Below are 17,535 nucleotides of genomic sequence, written 5' to 3'. Positions count from 1 at the left end.
TAATGGAACAGAATACAGTAGCAGTGAGTTCCATGGATTATGGAACAAGAAGAATTGAACATAAAACCACAGTGCCTTATTCCTTGACAGGACGGCTGTATTTCAACAGTCAGAGGCATTGCTCGAGGCATATGGGACTCCCAATTAAGGCAAAAGGTCCCCAAGGACACACTGGCCTATTGGATCAGACAGTGCATTTCCAAAGTTGACGAGGGGCAGAAAGTCATGTCCCCTGAGGCCAACAGCAACGTAGCAGTCTTTTCCACACGAGACACTGCAGAAGAGATTTGCTGAGAGAGGACCTGAAAGTCCTTTCCCCACATGTGGGAGACTCTATAGGATAGACCAAGCGGCCTCGGCGGAGGCGGCGTTGGCCAGAAGGGTCTTACAGCAGGCACTGGAGACATTAAAATAAATAACTAAATAATTAGTTATTAAAACAACAACAATGCGTTAAAACTATGACGTGGAATTAGTCACCCACCCCAGAAGAATAGCTTGGGTACAGCTAACCAGTTCCTGGATGACTTCCCCCCACTGAAGGAGAACGGTACATTGGTACTTACCTGAAGGTTCTTTCTCTTCAGTGGGGGAGAAGTCATCCACATCCCACCCAAAATGGATACCGGAAATGGACCAGGGTGGCAAAACTATGAACTGCAACAGCACAACATACAAATACCGTGGACGAAAACAAGGATATAAAATGAGAGTAATCCACGGACAGGGCTTGGACATAACTGGAGAGGTCAGCCTAGGCCACTCCAATAGGAGCCACGCAACAAAAGAAATTTGCATAGCCTATCGAGCGAGCAGAGGCGTGACCTGTTCCTGGATGACTTCTCCCCCACTGAAGAGAAAGAACCTTCAGGTAAGTACCAATGTACCGTTCCTTTTTTGTGGCCCATTTAGGCCGTTCACATTTATAGACATAATCTTTAAATTTCTATTTATCATCATTTTTGTTTTTAGTACCGGTATTTTGGTTTCTGTACTGGTATCTAGTTTGCATCTGAAATTGGGTTCTGTCTGTAAATCTATTTCTCTGTCTTTTCTTTCCTTTTTCCGTATCCTTCTCTCTAGTCTCTGTCAAATCCAGGTCTGTTTCCCTTTGATTTTTTCCTGCACTATCTTCTTGGTGCTCTGCATATTCACCTTCTTCATCTTCCTCTTCCTCCTCTTTTTGCCAACCTAAGTTTTCTCCTTCATTTTCTAAAAAATTTTCTAATTTAAAAATGGAGTTTATTCTTTGTCTTTTGCCTTTATAAGAAAATAGTATTCCTTCTGGAATCAGCCACCTGTACATAATTCCATTTTCTTTTAGGAGATTAGTCAAAATATTATAAGTCGCTCTTTTTTCCCTGACTCTCCAGGGTACATCTTTTAGTGTCCTTATCTCTTTTCCTTCTATATTTACTTTGCGTTCATTTGCTACTTTAAGTATTTTGTTTCTTGTTTCCTTTTTATAGAATTTAATTAATATGGACTTCCCTAGGGAGCTTTTTCCTTTTAGCATACGCTGAATTTTTTCTGTATACTGATTCCATATCCTCCAGAATTTCCTCCTTTGTACCTATGTTCAATTGTTCTGCAAAATTTTTTGCTATTACTTCTTTTAAATTCTTATCTATTTCCTCCGTTATATTTTGGCACCTTACTATAAATCCTGCTCTTTCCATTTCAAAGCTTATTATGGTTTCTTCCAATTTATCATTTTTTAGTTTTAATTCTTGCATTTCTATATCAAGGTCTTGTGTTTTCTCTTCTAATCTACCAGTTGTTTTAGCTATTTTAGATATTTCTTTCTTGTTATCTAACATTTGTTTTTTAATCTCGTCTGTTTCTATTTTATTTTGATTTGAGATTTCTTCCATCCTTACGTGTATAGGGGCTAGTTCCTTCTAGATTAAATCCGGTAATGTTGACTCCACTGCTTGTTGAAATGTTTGCACTATGCTTTCTTGAATAAATGTTTTTAACTCTTTCATTGGCTGTTGTGAGATGTTTGTTTTTAATTGTGTGATCACTCCTGTGTGTCCTGGTGAAAGTATTGATGATTTTCTGCTATTTCCTGCTCCTGATGCCATTATTTTTTTATTCTTGTTTGCTTAATTACGGAATTAGAAAAAATTATAAGGAAATTTATTTAGCATCCAAAAAGGGCACGAATCACCCTAAAGATACTACAAGATAAAAAAGAAAGAGGAGGTTTGGGACTTCCAAACTGACGTCTTTACTATCAAGCGGCCGCGTTGGGTTGGGTCAAAGATTGGGTTCAGTTAGAAAACTAAAGATCATTATATCTAGAAGGTCATGACCTTTATATGGGTTGGCATGCGTACCTATGGTATGGAAAAGATAAAATTCATGCCAACTTCCATAATCATATTATTAGAACAGCTTTAATGAAAACATGGAAAGATATAAAAGATACTCACTATACAAAAATACCAAGAGGGGTCTCACCTTTAGAATCGTTTATAAATCCAAATTAATGTTAAAAGAAAAGGCTATGACATATGAGCTATTGCTAGATGATTTTAACAAATTAAGATCCATAGAATACTTAAAAATTAAGAACCTCCACCTTACATGGTGGGAGCAAGCACAATTGCAAGACAGATATAATAAAGACAAAACTGTGGAATTTCTAAAATCTAAATCCGAGCTTGACAAAATTTGGCTTCCCTCCAATGATAAACTAATTCAAAAAATATACAACTTATTATTAGATGAATATCTATATGATGAAGCTATAAAAATTCTATGATTTTGTGGATGAAAGACTTGGGAAAGACTCTTCAATCGGAGGATTGGCAAAAAATATGGAAATCGATGAAATTAATGAGAGCAATAACCTTTAAAGAAAATATCTTTAAAATGTTTCATAGGTGGTTTTGGACTCCTGCAAAGATAGCAAAAGCATATAAAACCACAAATAAAAACTGTTGGAGATGTAAAATGAATGTAGGGACTTTCTTCCACATGTGGTGGAATTGTGGAAAGATATACAGATTTTGGCAAAATGTAAATAAGATAATAATGGAAGTGCTTCATATTTATGTAAAACCATGTCCGGAGATTTCCTTCTTAAATATGATTCCCAAGGAATGTAAAGAAAAGGAGGTATATGTATTGACCTATATTTTCACAGAAGCTAGAATTCTAATAGCAAAATACTGGAAACAGGAAAAGATTCCAACGATAAAGGAACTAGCTATGAAACTCATGGAAGTGGCAGAAATGGACAAACTGAATGTAATTCTACAAGGAAAAGATGATAAAATATTTCAAGAAAGATGGGATGGGATATACAAATGGATAAAGGAAAAGAATATGTAATAGACTCTGACAAGATATATGTATGTAATTATAAGTATATGTGTGAGTATACTTTGTAAAAATAAAACTTTTTAAAAAAAATTAAAAAAAAGAAACAGGACGTGATGACCTGCATTGGCCAAAGAGCCATCACAGATCAACTCCTGTGGAAGAGGAGCCTGTGTTTTTTCAACAGAGGGGCCAGGCTTTCAGCTGCAGGCTGTTTTGTGGTGCGCAGCCATGTGCAAGCCCGTGTTTGGGCTTGAAACTTTTTATTCCTGGACAAAAATCATTGGGCATCTTAAGGTTATTCTCGTGTCATCTTTAAATACTGTCCATGTTGCCTAAACAGAATTAGCTTGCCACAAGCTAGAGAGGAATACCAGGGCTCCCTTTGGGGAATAACAATTGGGGCCCTTGGATGACCAAGGGGTAAAAGGAGTACTGAAGGATGATAGGGAAATGGCTGAGAAGCTAAATGCATTTTTTGCCCCTGTCTTCACTGTGGAAGATGAGAAGTGCTTGCCCACTCCAGAACCGCTGATTTCGGGAGGGGTGTTGAAAGACCTGAGCCAGATTGAGGTGGCATACATCCGAGAGTTCTGAAAGAACTCAAATGTGAACTTGTGGATCTCCTGACAAAAATATGTAATCATTCCTTAAAATCTGCCTCCATTCCTGAGGACTGAAAGTAGCTAATGTCACTCCCATCTTTAAAAAGGGTTCCAGAGGAGATCCGGGAAATTACAGGCCAGTCAGTCTGACGTCGATACTGGGTAAATTGGTGGAAACCATTATTAAGGAAAGAATTAGTAGGCACATAGATGAACAAAACCTATTGAGGCAGACTCAGCACGGTTTCTGTAAGGGAAGATCTTGTCTCACTAACCTGTTAATGTTCTTTGAGGGGGTGAACAAACATGTGGACAAGGGGGATCCAATAGATATTATTTACCTTGACTTCCAGAAAGCTTTTGATAAAGTTCCTCATCAAAGGCTCCTAAGCAAGCTCAAAAATCATGGGATAAAAGGACAAGTCCTTTTATGGATCAAAAACTGGCTAATTAATAGAAAACAGAGAGTGAGTATAAATGGGCAATTTTCTCAGTGGAGGGTGGTAAGCAGTGGGGTACCGCAGGGATCAGTACTTGGTCCACTGCTTTTTAACTTGTTCATTAATGATTTGGAGATGGGAGTAAGCAGTGAAGTGGCTAAATTTGCGGATGATACAAAGTTGTTCAAGGTGGTGAAAACCAGTGAGGATTGTGAGATTGAAAACAGATCAGCCAATATCATAATGCCCCTATATAAATCAATGGTGCGATCTCATTTGGAATACTGTGTGCAGTTCTGGTCACCACACCTTAAAAAGGATATTATAGCTTTGGAAAAAGGGCAACTCGAATGATAAAAGGGTTGGAACACTTTCCCTATGAGGAAAGGTTAAAGCGCTTAGGGCTCTTTAGCTTGGAGAAAAGATGACTGAGGGGTGACATGATTGAGGTTTTCAAGATTATGCATGGGAAAGAACAGGTAGAGAAAGAGGTACTTTTCTCCCTTTCTCACAATACAAGAACTCATGGGCACTCAATGAAATTGCTGAGAGGTCGGGTTGGAATGGATCAAAGGAAGTACTTCTTCACCCAAAGAGTGATTAACACATGGAATTCACTGCCACAGGAAGTGGTGGGTGCTACAAGCATGGACGGCTTCAAAAGGGAATTAGATAAGCATATGGAGCAGAGGTCCATCAGTGGCTATTAGCCACAAGGTATAGCTAGGGGCTCTGGGGCAAGTGATGCTCTGTCTTCTTGGTGCTTGGGGGGGCCAACAGTGGGAGGGCTTCTAATGTCCTGGCCCCACTGGTGGACCTCCTGATGGCACCTGGTATTTTTTGTCACTGTGTGACAGAGTGTTGGACTAGATGGGCCTTTGGCCTGATCCAACATTGGTGTCTCTTATGTTCTTATGTATGTAACTTGCTTGAAGCCGGGCCAGACAGTTTGCCTTTTTGAAGTCCCGAACACCTGAGAATTCATTGAAGCGTGCCTGGTCCGACCCAGTAGGCAGGGCAGGGGGCTAGGAAACCTCTAGAAGAAGGCTACGAAACCTCTAGAAGAAGAAGAGATTGGATTTATACCCCGCCCTTCAGTTGGAGTCTCAGAGCGGCTTACAAACTCCCCTCACCACAACAGATACCCTGTGAGGTGGGTGGGGCTGAGAGAACTCTGACACAAACTGCTCTTTTTCAAGGACAGCTGTGCCAGAGCTTGTGACTGACCCAAGGTCACATCAGCAGGTGCAAGTGGAGGAGTGGGGAATCAAACCCGGTTCTCCCAGATTAGAGTCCACACACTTAACCACTACACCAAACTGGCTCTAGTGTGGTAGTCTTCAACACATTAAATGGGACCCGAAGGTGGGCCATGAGTCCCTATAGAGCTGCCCCTTCTTCTTCTTCTTCTGGCTGTTTTTGAAAGGTCCTGTTCCTAGCACACCTGTGTAGAGAGCAAGGGTGGGTGTGCTTCTGGTCTTTTTTTGTACCTGTGCTGAAAAGAAGCAGGAAGGCAAATGAGGGGTCACTCAGCCGGACAGAAGACTTCCCTGGAGCACAGGTAGAGCCTTCTTGCTGTCACATGACTGCTGTCATATGACTTCCTGCCATGCCACTGCAGCTTAGGGAGACCCATGCTGCCACCTGGGTTTAAGGCTGAGTCCTCGGTCTTGGAATTAGTGGAGAATCGGTCTCCCTTTGCCCCCCAGGACCAAATCTTCCAAAACAAGCCAATCAGAGTATGGGAGCCATTGGCCTGTACATCACATTTCCCCAGCTGCAACTCCTTTTGGCTCCTTATTGTACAATTTGAGTGGAAGGGAAGTCCTTTCCCTGGATGGTGGAGAGAGGAGACTGTAATGAGGGAAACATTTGAAGAAGGGAAGGAGTTATCTTCCTCTGTAACCACATGTAAGATGGAGAATGCTTTTAAGACGTGCTTGCGCACCTGCTCTAAGGAACAGCACAGGAGACCCTGTGTGTGTGTGTGTGTGTTGTGTTTCATGGCCATTCTGCTCTTTTCCCACGGACTTTGGGATGCCACGTGAGCAGCTCCTAGGCAGTCTTCCACCTACAAACTGAACGGTCCCGGACTTGCTCAGATTCAGCAAGATTGCTGTGCCATCAGCCCCCCGCCCCCAATGTCCTGGGACCTGTCTGGTTGGAACGCTGAAGTCCCTCTTGCTCAGCCATTGGCTGATCCTGTGAAATGCTGCTGTTCCCTGAGGCTGTGAGATTCTTGCCAACCAGCTGCAGACCTCGCCTGTGGAGCCCCCCACCCTTCCTCCGGGGGTAATTGAGAGGGGAGCCTGGCGCAGGTGATTGCAGCTTTGACTGACAGACTGATTCAACGGGAAGGGCCCAATGTGAATCCTCCAGCTCCCCAACGATTTGCTGATGAGGCGTTTGGTGCCAGCCAAGGGGCTGATTCCCCTGCGTGTAAGCAGAACACCATCATTTCATCGGACGTGTCAGAGTTTTCACTAGGAATGGGGGGAGACGTGATTATGAACCAGCTGTGCAGATATATGCCGTCGTAACAGCTGCCAGATGTCTGCCTGAATTGCTAGTTTCATGCTGATGTTCTCCCCCCCCCCACCTTATGCTTGCAGTTGTGTGATGGTTCATGGGACTCCTGGAGCTAAGTTTGCATAACCAGGAAGAAAATTAACTCCTGAAACTCTGAGATATTCCAGCTGAAACCATTGCAGCAGGACCAAGTGATCTGAAATCACTCCTTTTTTCCCCAAGAGCCCCCTGCCCACTCTGCACTGCTGTCATGCGAAACCCCAACTGCCCCCCCCATCTATTGTAAAGCTCCCTCAGGAGGGAGAGTTTGTCCTTTGGCCTGCTGGCCCTTCCCCCCCCCCCTGTCAAACTTCTCCAGCAGCTCCCCTCTCCCCACTTACCAGCATTCCAGATCAGTGCTTAACTTTCAGGTACCAAACCGAGTTCCACGTCTGGCGCTCCCCGCTGTCTTTCAGAACTCAATTGCCAGGCAAGTGGGGGTATAATTTTGGCTGGGTTGTGGAGCGAGGACAGGGAAGGGGTTCAGCCTCCCACCTGCCTTTCCCCCCATCTAGAACAGCCCTGGGGATCCACCCGATTGGTGAAGAGAGGTCTGACCCATCGTGGCCAAGAGTGCCCCCCCCCCCCGTGATGAGTTAGATTCGGAAAGCAGCATTGGAAACGGGGGTGGGGGTGGGCAGAGGCTTAAACCACCCTGCCCTTTTGCTGTAGTCCCAATATGAACTGGGGGGGGGGGTTTACCTGATTGCCATTTTAAAAAAAGAAAACCTGTTGAGACTTCCAGACACAGAACCTCCAGAGTCGTGCCTGACTTGTCCCGAAGATTCCCCACTCTGGGGCATGGAATCCAGCACCTGGAGAGGGTCTGTTCATTTCAGAGTATTTTTGATAGCGGGGTGTGTGTGTGTGTGTGTGTGTGTGTGTGTGTTAAGCAGCTGGGGTGTTCTGGTGTCCAGACTGCGCTGTGTGGGCGGGGGTCATTTGAGTCTGGTGACTTACGTGTTGGTCCCATTTCTGCTGCTTTTCACTTTAGGCAGAGTCTGTTTGTGTTCAGCTGTGGTCGTCGCGATAGGACTTGACCCTTCCTTAAACTCTTCCCACCCAGGAGTCTCTCTGTCTCTCTCCCACTGTTGGGAAGGTGGCTGTATGCCAAGAAGTTCCCCACTGCGTGTGTTCTTTTGTGTGACTTTGGTGGTTTGTGCTTTTTTCCCCACTAGGAGAAGACGTCAGCATGGTCGGCTTTGGCGCCTTCGGCCAGGCTTGTGGCCCATCGGTAACATCAGGGATCTTGTCAGCAGTGATCACGGTGGAGGAGACGCCTGTGATGCTTCAGGCAACCTGTGCTGTTCACGGCGGCTCCAGCGGAGGGGCTCTCTTTGCCACACACAGCGGGGAACTTCTTGGTATCTGACCACTTTCTCTTCTTCCTTACCTCCCTATGCAAATGTAGAAATTGGTGCTGAGGTAGAATTTGTTCCTTGTAGAATTGCAGTTTTCTTTTCAAGAAGATGAGTTTCTAGCTCTTGATGTGTAAAATTTAAAAGCTGGCAAAAATGGAGGGGGGCATAGGGGCTGGCTCCCAGCAGGGCATAGGGGCTGGCTCCTTTCTGCACATAGTGCAATACAAGCACCTTTGCCCCCAAGAACCAGTTTGAAGAGATTGATTTTGGCACTTTAATGCTAGTTAGACAGTTTAATAATAGGCAACCAAAGCTCTGCCGGCACATTCGTGCCTCCTAATATACAAATGAAGGCTATTCACTGGCCCTTGCAAAGGTGTTTCAGTGCAACTGGTCCTCCTTCCCCAACGGGGGCTGTGGGTCTCAGGAACTTTTCATGCGATGGTCAATCTAGCTAGCAGTGGTCTTGTTGCTTGACGGCTACTCTGCTCCTGTGAGATCTACCGCCAAGACGCCGCAGAAGATTTAGTGTTCTGTCTTCTGTGATTAAATCCCTCTGCTCCAATTTGTGCAGATCTTCCTGGCATCTCTCGCTGGTTTAATATTTAGTATATAGCAGAAGTGGCCTTCTTTTGCTTCAGATTTTGACAGCAAGTGGAGTATTAAAACTTTGTTTCCACCCCTCCCGTTTCAGGAATCGTTGCCAGCAACACAAGGGATAGCAGCATCGGCGCCACGTACCCCCACCTGAACTTCAGCCTTCCTATTACAGTCCTGCAGCCAGCTCTCTCGGAATACACCCGCAGCAGAGATCTGCGTGGCTTCCGGGAACTGGACAGGGTGGCTGACAGGGTCCGGGTGGTCTGGAGGCTCCAGAGAGAACCTGGGGAGGTGCCACTCAGCAAGCTCTGAAGATCTGCAACTTGGAGAAGAAAAAGGAAGAGCTCACAGTTGCAAAGGATAAATTTGCAGTGGGGACTGTTTTGTATTACTGGGCAGCCCACCATGCTTGGAGTTATACTTAAAACTTTCTGGGAGGGCAGGATTTTCAATGGGACTTGCCTTCCTTTGCTTTTGGTCTTATTTTCCATCATGCCTCTGTTCTGCACTCCTCCTACTGTACTCCCACCCAGCCAATCAGAACATCCCCTGCTCCTCTACCAGCATTCGTTGTGGCTTCTCACACCTGGAACTGTTCCAGAGTCTGTTCTGCCCCTCGAAAAGCCACACTCCCCTTGAAAAGCCACTTTAATCACCTTACCTTTTCACTAAAATACAGTTCCTCTTCATCTGCTGTTTTTCAGTATGCCTGTGTTGTCATAAGACACTGCTGAAATGTCGATTGTAAGGTTTTCCAGGCAGGGGCCTGTTTCCATATTTGTGACCCTTTCTAGGCATTGAACGACTCACTGGGGCAGGGGTGGTCAAACTGACTGAGCTCTGGCTGTTCCAGAGCCGAAGGCACTTCCGTGCCTTTTTTTTAAACCGGTGCCCCCACCTTATAACAATATGAAGACTGTAAAAGGTAAAGGTTCCCTTGCTTGAAAGCCAGTCGAATCAGACTCTAGGGAATCAGACTCTAGGGAATCCGACTCTGGCTCATCTCCGTTTCAAAGCCGAAGAGCCAGCGCTGTCCAAAGACGTTTCCGTGGTCATGTGACCGGCATGACTAAACACCAAGGCGCATGAAACGCTGTTACCTTCCCACTGAAGTGGTACCTATTTCTCTACTTGCAATTTCTTGCTTTCAAACTGCTAGGTTGGCAGGAGCTGGAACTAGAGACGGGAGCTCACTCTGTCATGCGGCACTTGGGTCTCGAACTGCTGAACTACCGACCTTCCACAGCCTGCAGTTCAGCATCTTAACCACTTGAGCCACCGCAGCACCTATGAAGACTGTAATTATTGCTAGTTTGACCTTTTCTTTTCTTTTTTTGAAGCCCCCGGAGGAGGACCTGGTGCGCTGCTGACGGTTGGCGGTGGGAGTCCTCGTGCGCGATGGCCAGTTGTAGGGCCGCCTCGAGCTTGATGTCGGCGGTCCCGACCATCTTCCTCCGTAGTTTGAGGTCTCCGAGGCCCCACGTGAACTGCGTTAGCAGGTTCTCCTCCACCTTGGTGAAGGAGCAGTCCATCGCCAGCTGGCGCAGGGCGGCCATGAAGGCTGCGGCCGACTCGCCCAGTTTCTGCACGCGGCCCTGGAAAGCCAGCCGCCTGGCTAGCGTTGTCGGCCGGGGCGTGAGGTACTTGGTGAGGGCCTCTATGATCTCCTCGTAGGTGCATTCCAGGATAGACCGGGACGCGAGGAGACTTTTGGCGAGGCGGACCGTTGTTACTCCGCAGGAGCTCAGGAGCAGTGCACGTCTCTTGCCAGCGTCGGTGACCTCGTTGTACTCGGGGTAGCATGTCAGCTGGTCGGTCCAGGAGTCCCAGAGTTTGGGTTGCGCTGGATCAAGGATCTCCAGGTTTCCTTGGTTGGAGGCCATGGCGTAGCGGTAGCGCGGGGCTGTGGTTCCTCGTTGCGGAGCGCGGTGTGGTGCGGCTGTTGCGCGATGCGGGGCGCAGCTTGGCAGGAACGGAGCTTAGCGATGCGCTGGGGCGAGCCAGGCCAGACTCAGCGGGATCCCATCCTCGTCGCCACTGAAAAGTACTGGGTTCGCCGCATGGAGGACTCGGACGACGACATGCAGTTGCACACATTTATTGCGTACTTAACATAAGAACAACCAACGGCCCTGCAAGGCCAACTATATACACCCCCGTCCCCAGGCCTCCCACTCCATTGGAGGGTTTGAATTTCCCGCCAAGAAGCCTATTGGTCAGCTGGGGGGGGAACTAGGATCCTAGGTCCCATTGTCTTTCTGGAGCCATGCTCCTGTCTTTCTTGCGGCCGCCGTGTGGCAGGCTGCATACATAACATTCCCCTTTTTGCAAACTGTTCCTTCCTTTCTTTTGCAAGTAGCAACACCCTGGGGGTCTCCCATCCAGGGAGGGGAGGGGGGTCTCCCCTGCCCCCTCCTCAAGAAGCCATTTCGACAAGGTAGTTAAGCAAACAGAAATGGGTGAGGGAGCAGTCCACTACTGCTGATCTTCATTTCACTCCACAGGCTACCAACATTTTTTAAAGGTATTGTTAGATCCTGGCACACTCCATTTCTTCAGCACCACAGCCGATCACGGGCAACGACTACCCGTGGAACAAGCAGGTAATGTGAGGCAGCCAACAGCTGCTCCATGTGTAGAGGAAAATGACCAATCACTGGAGACATTCAGAGAAAAGATGCCTGACAGATGTGGGAGCTTCAAAGTGTGTTAGCCTGGAAGCTGCACTTCACCTCTCAAACATTCCATTCTAGCTCCTGAGCTACTGTTTATACACCCCTGAAACAGAGGTTAACTTTTGCAGTTAGTGTTGCCTAAGAATGCTGCTCCTTCTATTTCAGATTATTCAATTTTTTAGAAAAAAAACTTAAATTTTCAAATGCTGTTGCTTATTCTTACTTGGTGACTCTAAAAAAGTGTCCCAACAGAGACTAGAATTCCGCCAGCTTCTGCATTTGCACTGCTTTTTACCTTTGTGTCCTGCTTTTTTGACACTCTGGGGGCTCTTTTGACTCTGGCCCTCTTTCAGATCAGCTTGATTTCCCATCCTGACTCCAGAAAAGCAGCTGGAAAGAAACATCGGAGCTAAATCCAGGGTGAGCCAGCAGACAGCCAGTGCCTGAAGATCAGAGATCTGTAAACAGGGTGGGGGGTGTGGATCTTACAAAGTCCCTGTTCCTCCGGTGATGCCGTTCAAACACCACCTCTTCCAGTCTGAGCTGTCTTTTTAAAGAAGTTGGGATGATACGGTCTTCTATACCTTCAAGCAGGGCTATTTTTGGGCAGGAACGCACAGGAACGGAAATCCGGCTGGCTCCCAAGTTGGCCACGCCCAGCAGGAACTCATTAGCATAATAGGCCACACCCAACAGCAGAAACTCATTAGGATTGGCTACATTAGGGGTGTTTGGCCTAACATGCAAAGGAGTTCCTGCTACAAAAAAAACCCCTGGGTTTTGACAACAAACAAGGTAAACAGAATAACAAGCAAAAGGTGGGTGTGACTGGATAACCACACTTCTGGTAACGGCGGTGCATCCTAATGTGCTAATGAGCTGTGCTGGCAGGGGTGTGGCCTAATATGCTAATGAGTTTCTGGTGTTGGGTGTGGCTTATGCTAATGACTTCCTGCTGGGTTTTTTCTACAAAAAGCCCTGCCTTCGAGCATGGATGGAGTGATTGCCAGCAGTGAGCAGCTGTAGTTCATCTCCACTTGCTTTAAGGAGAACAGTTTCATTCCAACCTGGATGGCACAGATGCCTTGCATAAAATCACCCCATACAGTTTCCCCCCAAAGATACTCATTAAGAGCTATGGGGCCCTTCCACTGCTGTTTAGAAGCCAAGGCTGGTCTTGCAATTAGTATTGTCCACCTCCTATATGCATGGGGGGGGGGGAGAGAAGGGTCCTATGTCTACCGACAGGCCTCTCTGTCCTTGAAGTCCATAACCCTGCTGTGTCTTACACTGGAACTCTGGGCCTGTCTTCTTACCACGGCTCGAGGTAGAGATAAGGTTTCTTTCTATCCATGTTCAGCCCTTGCAATTTTTGCAATTCAACTGTTCAAGGAGACAAGTGTGTTGCACATTTCTCCCTATACACATGGTTACCGTTTTGTACGAACAGGGCAGCGTGCCTCTTTCCAGCTTCCATTCATGCAATCAGAAACCTGGTTTTTCAAGGGAATGCATTTGCACATACTGAAGCCAGGAAGTGTACATATTGCCATAGCAGTCTCACCAAAGGGTGACCAGGTGTATTGGGAGGGGCACAGGAAACAAGTCCATATGTCTGTCTCCTTAATTTTCTTTTCCTTTTTTTGCCATCACATCAAGCCATCTTCTGGTGACCTGTAGTGGGACTTGAAGGCAAAGGACATTCAGAGGTGGCTTGCCGTCACCTGCCCCCACTTCACGACCCTGGTATTCCTTGGAGGTCTCCCATCCAAATACTAGCCAGGGCCAACCCTGCTTAGCTTCTAAGATCTGATGAGATTGGGCTTGCCTGGGCTATCCAGGTCAGGGCTTCTCTGCTTAGTTTTCAGCTACTCCCTTGCTTATTTTCTGTTGGATCAGAGGTGTTTCTCTATGCAATTTTAAATTCCACCCCCCCCCCCAAAAGGATCAGTTCTTTTTTGGCATTGCATCTTAGCCATAAATAGGCAGTACATTTTCTTAGCCATAAATAGGCAGTACATTTTCTTTCCCATTGTTACTGTCTTTCTGCGATTGTCTTTTAGTACAGTTTTTAAAAATAAAAACCTGCACCAGCTATGTGTTCAGCATATTGCCCTGTGCCTCCCTTAATCCTCCTGTTAAGACGACAGTATTTTTCTCTTTTGTGCAGTGCTGAGGGATATTGCATGGCTATTCATGTAGCCTTTTTAAAACGGATTGGAAAATGCAAGGCTGCCTTCCTGAAATTGCTCATCCATAGCCTGCACCACACAAACATCCTTCAGCTTTTCCACAAGCCTGAAATTGACTAGCCCTGAACCTGATATGGTCTAGTCCAGGGGTCCTCAAACTACAGCCCGCGGGCCACATGCGGCCCACCGAAAACATTTATCCGGCCTGCCGGCAGGGCTGGATCACTCACACGTGGCCTGGGGTCGCCTCTCAGCCTGCGTGGCTCCCCCCCACTCCACGACCCTGTTCCACGGAAGCACCGCATGTGGGCTGAGCGCCGCCGTGCCTCTTGGAGCTGCAGCCCTGGGCAGGGAAACCGGAGCAGCCCAGTCGGCTCCGCGGAGGAGACGCCACAGCGCCACCAGCTCCAGGGCTTGCCTGCTTCGGGTGCAAGGTGTGCGGCGGGGGAACCAGGGGCAGGACCACCATGCCGGGCTTTCGAGGGCTGCTGCTGCTGCCCGCCGCACCGCCTGGGACCCCACTGGAGTGCGGGTGCTGCTGGCCCGTCGGGTCCCAAAGGGGTTGCCCGCCAGAAGTGCTGGCAGTGGCACAAGGGAAGGGGCTGGGCCTCTCCCTTTGCCAGGTCCTTCTGTCTGTCCCCGGGAAGGGAAGCACCTGGCGGGGGTGCAACTTCGAGGGACCTGGCAGCACAGGGCACTGGCCAGAGGGGCTCGGTCCCGAGAGGAGGGCAGCGGGGCCATGGGGAGGCGGAGGACTTGGGTTTGCCACTGGCCGTGCTCGGAGCCGATGTATCTGTGTGTGCGCGCACGAGCACAGCAGATCATCGCCGCTTTTGGCTCTCGGACGGTGTGCCACCCACCCACCGCCCCCACCGCTTGGGCCCTACAGAGTGAGAGAAAGCAGGAAAAAAACCCCCCCAGGCAATGTTCCCTCTAAACAGTGGAGTCTTGTGAGCAAAAATTCTACTGGCATTTAAGTTGTGAGCCAGTAATTTGGCTCTGGCATCGATTAGTTTGCTCTGGAGCCCTCCTTTCTGAGCTAAGACAAACATCGCTTTACCTCGAGCCCTACAATAAGGCACTCCGGTGCTAAATTAGCAGGTTGCTGGAGTGGAGTGGCAGAAAGAGAGACCCTCGCTGGAGGGAAGTGTGTCTGTATTGCGGGGCTTTCCCTTTCACTCGCCCATCACTCGGCTGCCGCCAAGCCTGCTTCCCACATGCGGCGCTTCTCCCCGCCTGGCCACACGCCGGCCCCTGGAGGCCTGGCTTCACACTGCGGTGGTGGGGAGGGACATTTTCAGAGGGATCCCTCACTCACAGTTTTAATGTCAGGAGGTCACAAGACTCCACAGGGAGCATTGGTCAGGAGCCTGTCTCAGGATTTAGGTGGGGAGACTCTTTTGCTAGGTGCCCTCCCCTTCAAGTTAAAGCCATCTACATCACCAAAAGGGCGTTGTACTGGAAACTGAGGCAACATGGATGAGTCAATGCAAAGAGAGGCGTGAGCGGCTGCGGCAACTAGCAGTGACAAATATGGAACCGGACAGTGACCATCTCGTTAGCCAAAAGCAGGCCCATAGTTCCCATGGTAATACTGGTAAGTTTGTTGATTTAACGTTACTTGTTCTTCATTTTAAATATTGTATTTGTTCCTGTTTTGTTTTTTTTACTTCAAAATAAGATCTGTGCAGTGTGTGTAGAATTTGTTCATAATTTTTTTAAAACTATAGTCCAGCCCTCCAATGGTCTGAGGGACAGTGAAAAAGTCTGAGGACCCCTGCCCTAACCCTAGCTCTAGCCCTAACCCTAATCCTATCGCAACCCTAACCCTAGAGCTAGCCCTAGCCCTAACCTTAACCCGATCATAACCCTAACTCTAGCTCTAACCCTAATGCTAGCCCTAACCTTAACCCTCACCCTAACCCTAGCTCTAACCCTAAACCTATCCCTAGCCTCCGACTCGCTCCACCAAGTTGAAAGGGAAAAAGGCCTAACATAAACAGAAAGATAATAAATCACTTGGGAGAGTAGAAAATAAGCCTCTAAGTGAGAGAAGAAAAGAAAGGAAAGGGGGAAAAACAACCTAGAGATAACATTAACTGGGCGTGAGGCCAGAGCTACTAATTACAGCAATTCAAGCAGCAGTTAGGGGCTGTAAATAACTGAATTATGGCCCGAAACATCAGAGAGCTGTCGGACCAGCTAGCTGCATTTCAAAAGATAGTGATAGACGATTTAGGAGGTCTGAAAAAAGATATCACGCAAATAGCACAGGAGATAGGCAGAGTGAACGAAATGGCTGAGGAAGCAAAAAAAAAAAGCCGATACTAATGAGGAAAGGAGCTGGCAAAAAATTTAGCAAGGCAGTCCGATCGTCAGCGAAGGAGGAATATGATTATAACCGGCATCAGTGAAGAGATAACGCCGAGGCAATTAGAAGAGGTACTTTGCAAGTGGTTTAAAGAAAATGGCGCTCAGGTGGAGCAAGCAGAGATAGAAAGAGCTCATAGACTTTTCAGGAAACAAAGAGGAGGAGAGCCTAAACAGGTGATAATCGCCTTTGCAAGAGAAAAATTAAAGGATGAGGTCTTTAGAACTCTCAGGAGGGTTAAGGATTTGGAGTTCCAAGGAAAGAAAGCTTATGTGAGTCATGACTTTAGCCAAGAGACACTGCAAGAAAAAATCCTGTTGAAACCCTATGCACAAAAACTGTATAAAGAAGGAATTAACTTTACTTGGGGATATCCAACAACTCTAATTGTGTTTCGTGATGGCAAGAGATACAGAGCCAAGAATCCAACTGAAGTAACCAAAATGCTTAAAGAAATGGGATTAGACGCTAGCAACTGCGAAGATGGAGCATGATAGCAACCCAGACGATGAAGACGAGGAGCCAAGGCCACACAGCTCTAAGCGGCCAAGATCTAACTCCCGAGCAGCCAGCAGCTAAAGGGAAGTATACACTTACAGTTGGGCCTAATGGTAACTAATGTGATAAGAAAAGAACAGTGGGAGAGGAGGGGGGATGCGGGATCTCTGGAATGTGGAGAGAAGGGGTGAGAAACCCCAGAATAGTTTATCTTTCACTTGGGAGGGGGGAAAGGGGAATGGGGAATGGGGAAACAATAGGGAAATAGCTAATAAGCTTCAGTTACGGGGGAGAGGCAGGAAGTTTTCTAAAGAATATGGCTAGACCAATTAAAATACTCTCACTGAATGTAAATGGCTTATCCTCAAATCTTAAGTATTGCTAGGCAAGATGGCAAGAGATGAAGGGATTAATGTAATATGCATTCAGGAAACACACAAAGCTAAAAGGGATCCTAAACCACTCCTCAACAACCCGGGGTGGGTAACTTTAACTGAATCTAGAGGCACTAACAAAGCAAGGGGAGTGGCGATACTAGCAAACAAAAACTTGAATGTAGAGGTAGTAGATAGAATGGTGGATAAAGAAGGTAGGTACGCTTTAGTCAGAGGCAAGAAAAACAAAACACATTTTACAATCCTTAACCTATATGTACCAAATAGAGATCAAAAGAAGTTCCTAAACAAAGTAATGAAAAAGATCCAAAATTTGGCTCAGGGAGATTTAATTGTTACTGGAGATTTTAATATGGATATTATAAAGCATAGTAAAAGTCTTATAAACAAATGGGGATTAAAGGAAGCATATGAGTTAATTGGTCAAAACACCTTCTTTTCCAACAGGTTCAGAACCTATTCCTGTATAGACTTTGTTCTAGCTAAGGAAACCAGAACAC

General features: G+C 46.9%; 1 protein-coding gene across 1 annotated transcript in view; it reads left to right on the top strand.

Moving 5' to 3' along the window:
- Positions 1-9,592, top strand: part of TYSND1 (trypsin domain containing 1) — a 19,860-nt gene extending 10,268 nt beyond the window's left edge. Inside the window, exons 3-4 of the mRNA XM_015422317.1 lie at positions 8,122-8,307; positions 8,999-9,592. Coding sequence (XP_015277803.1) covers positions 8,122-8,307; positions 8,999-9,216 — 404 coding nt within the window. The 3' untranslated portion in view covers positions 9,217-9,592. The remainder of the gene's footprint in view (positions 1-8,121; positions 8,308-8,998) is intronic.
- The last annotated feature ends 7,943 nt before the right edge of the window (positions 9,593-17,535 follow it).

This window comes from Gekko japonicus, unplaced genomic scaffold (assembly GCF_001447785.1).
Source record: "Gekko japonicus isolate JY-2015 unplaced genomic scaffold, Gekko_japonicus_V1.1 scaffold1094, whole genome shotgun sequence".
Lineage (NCBI taxonomy): Eukaryota > Metazoa > Chordata > Lepidosauria > Squamata > Gekkonidae > Gekko > Gekko japonicus.
Note: the sequence above shows the minus strand (reverse complement) of the source record. Positions and strands in the feature narration are given on the sequence as shown.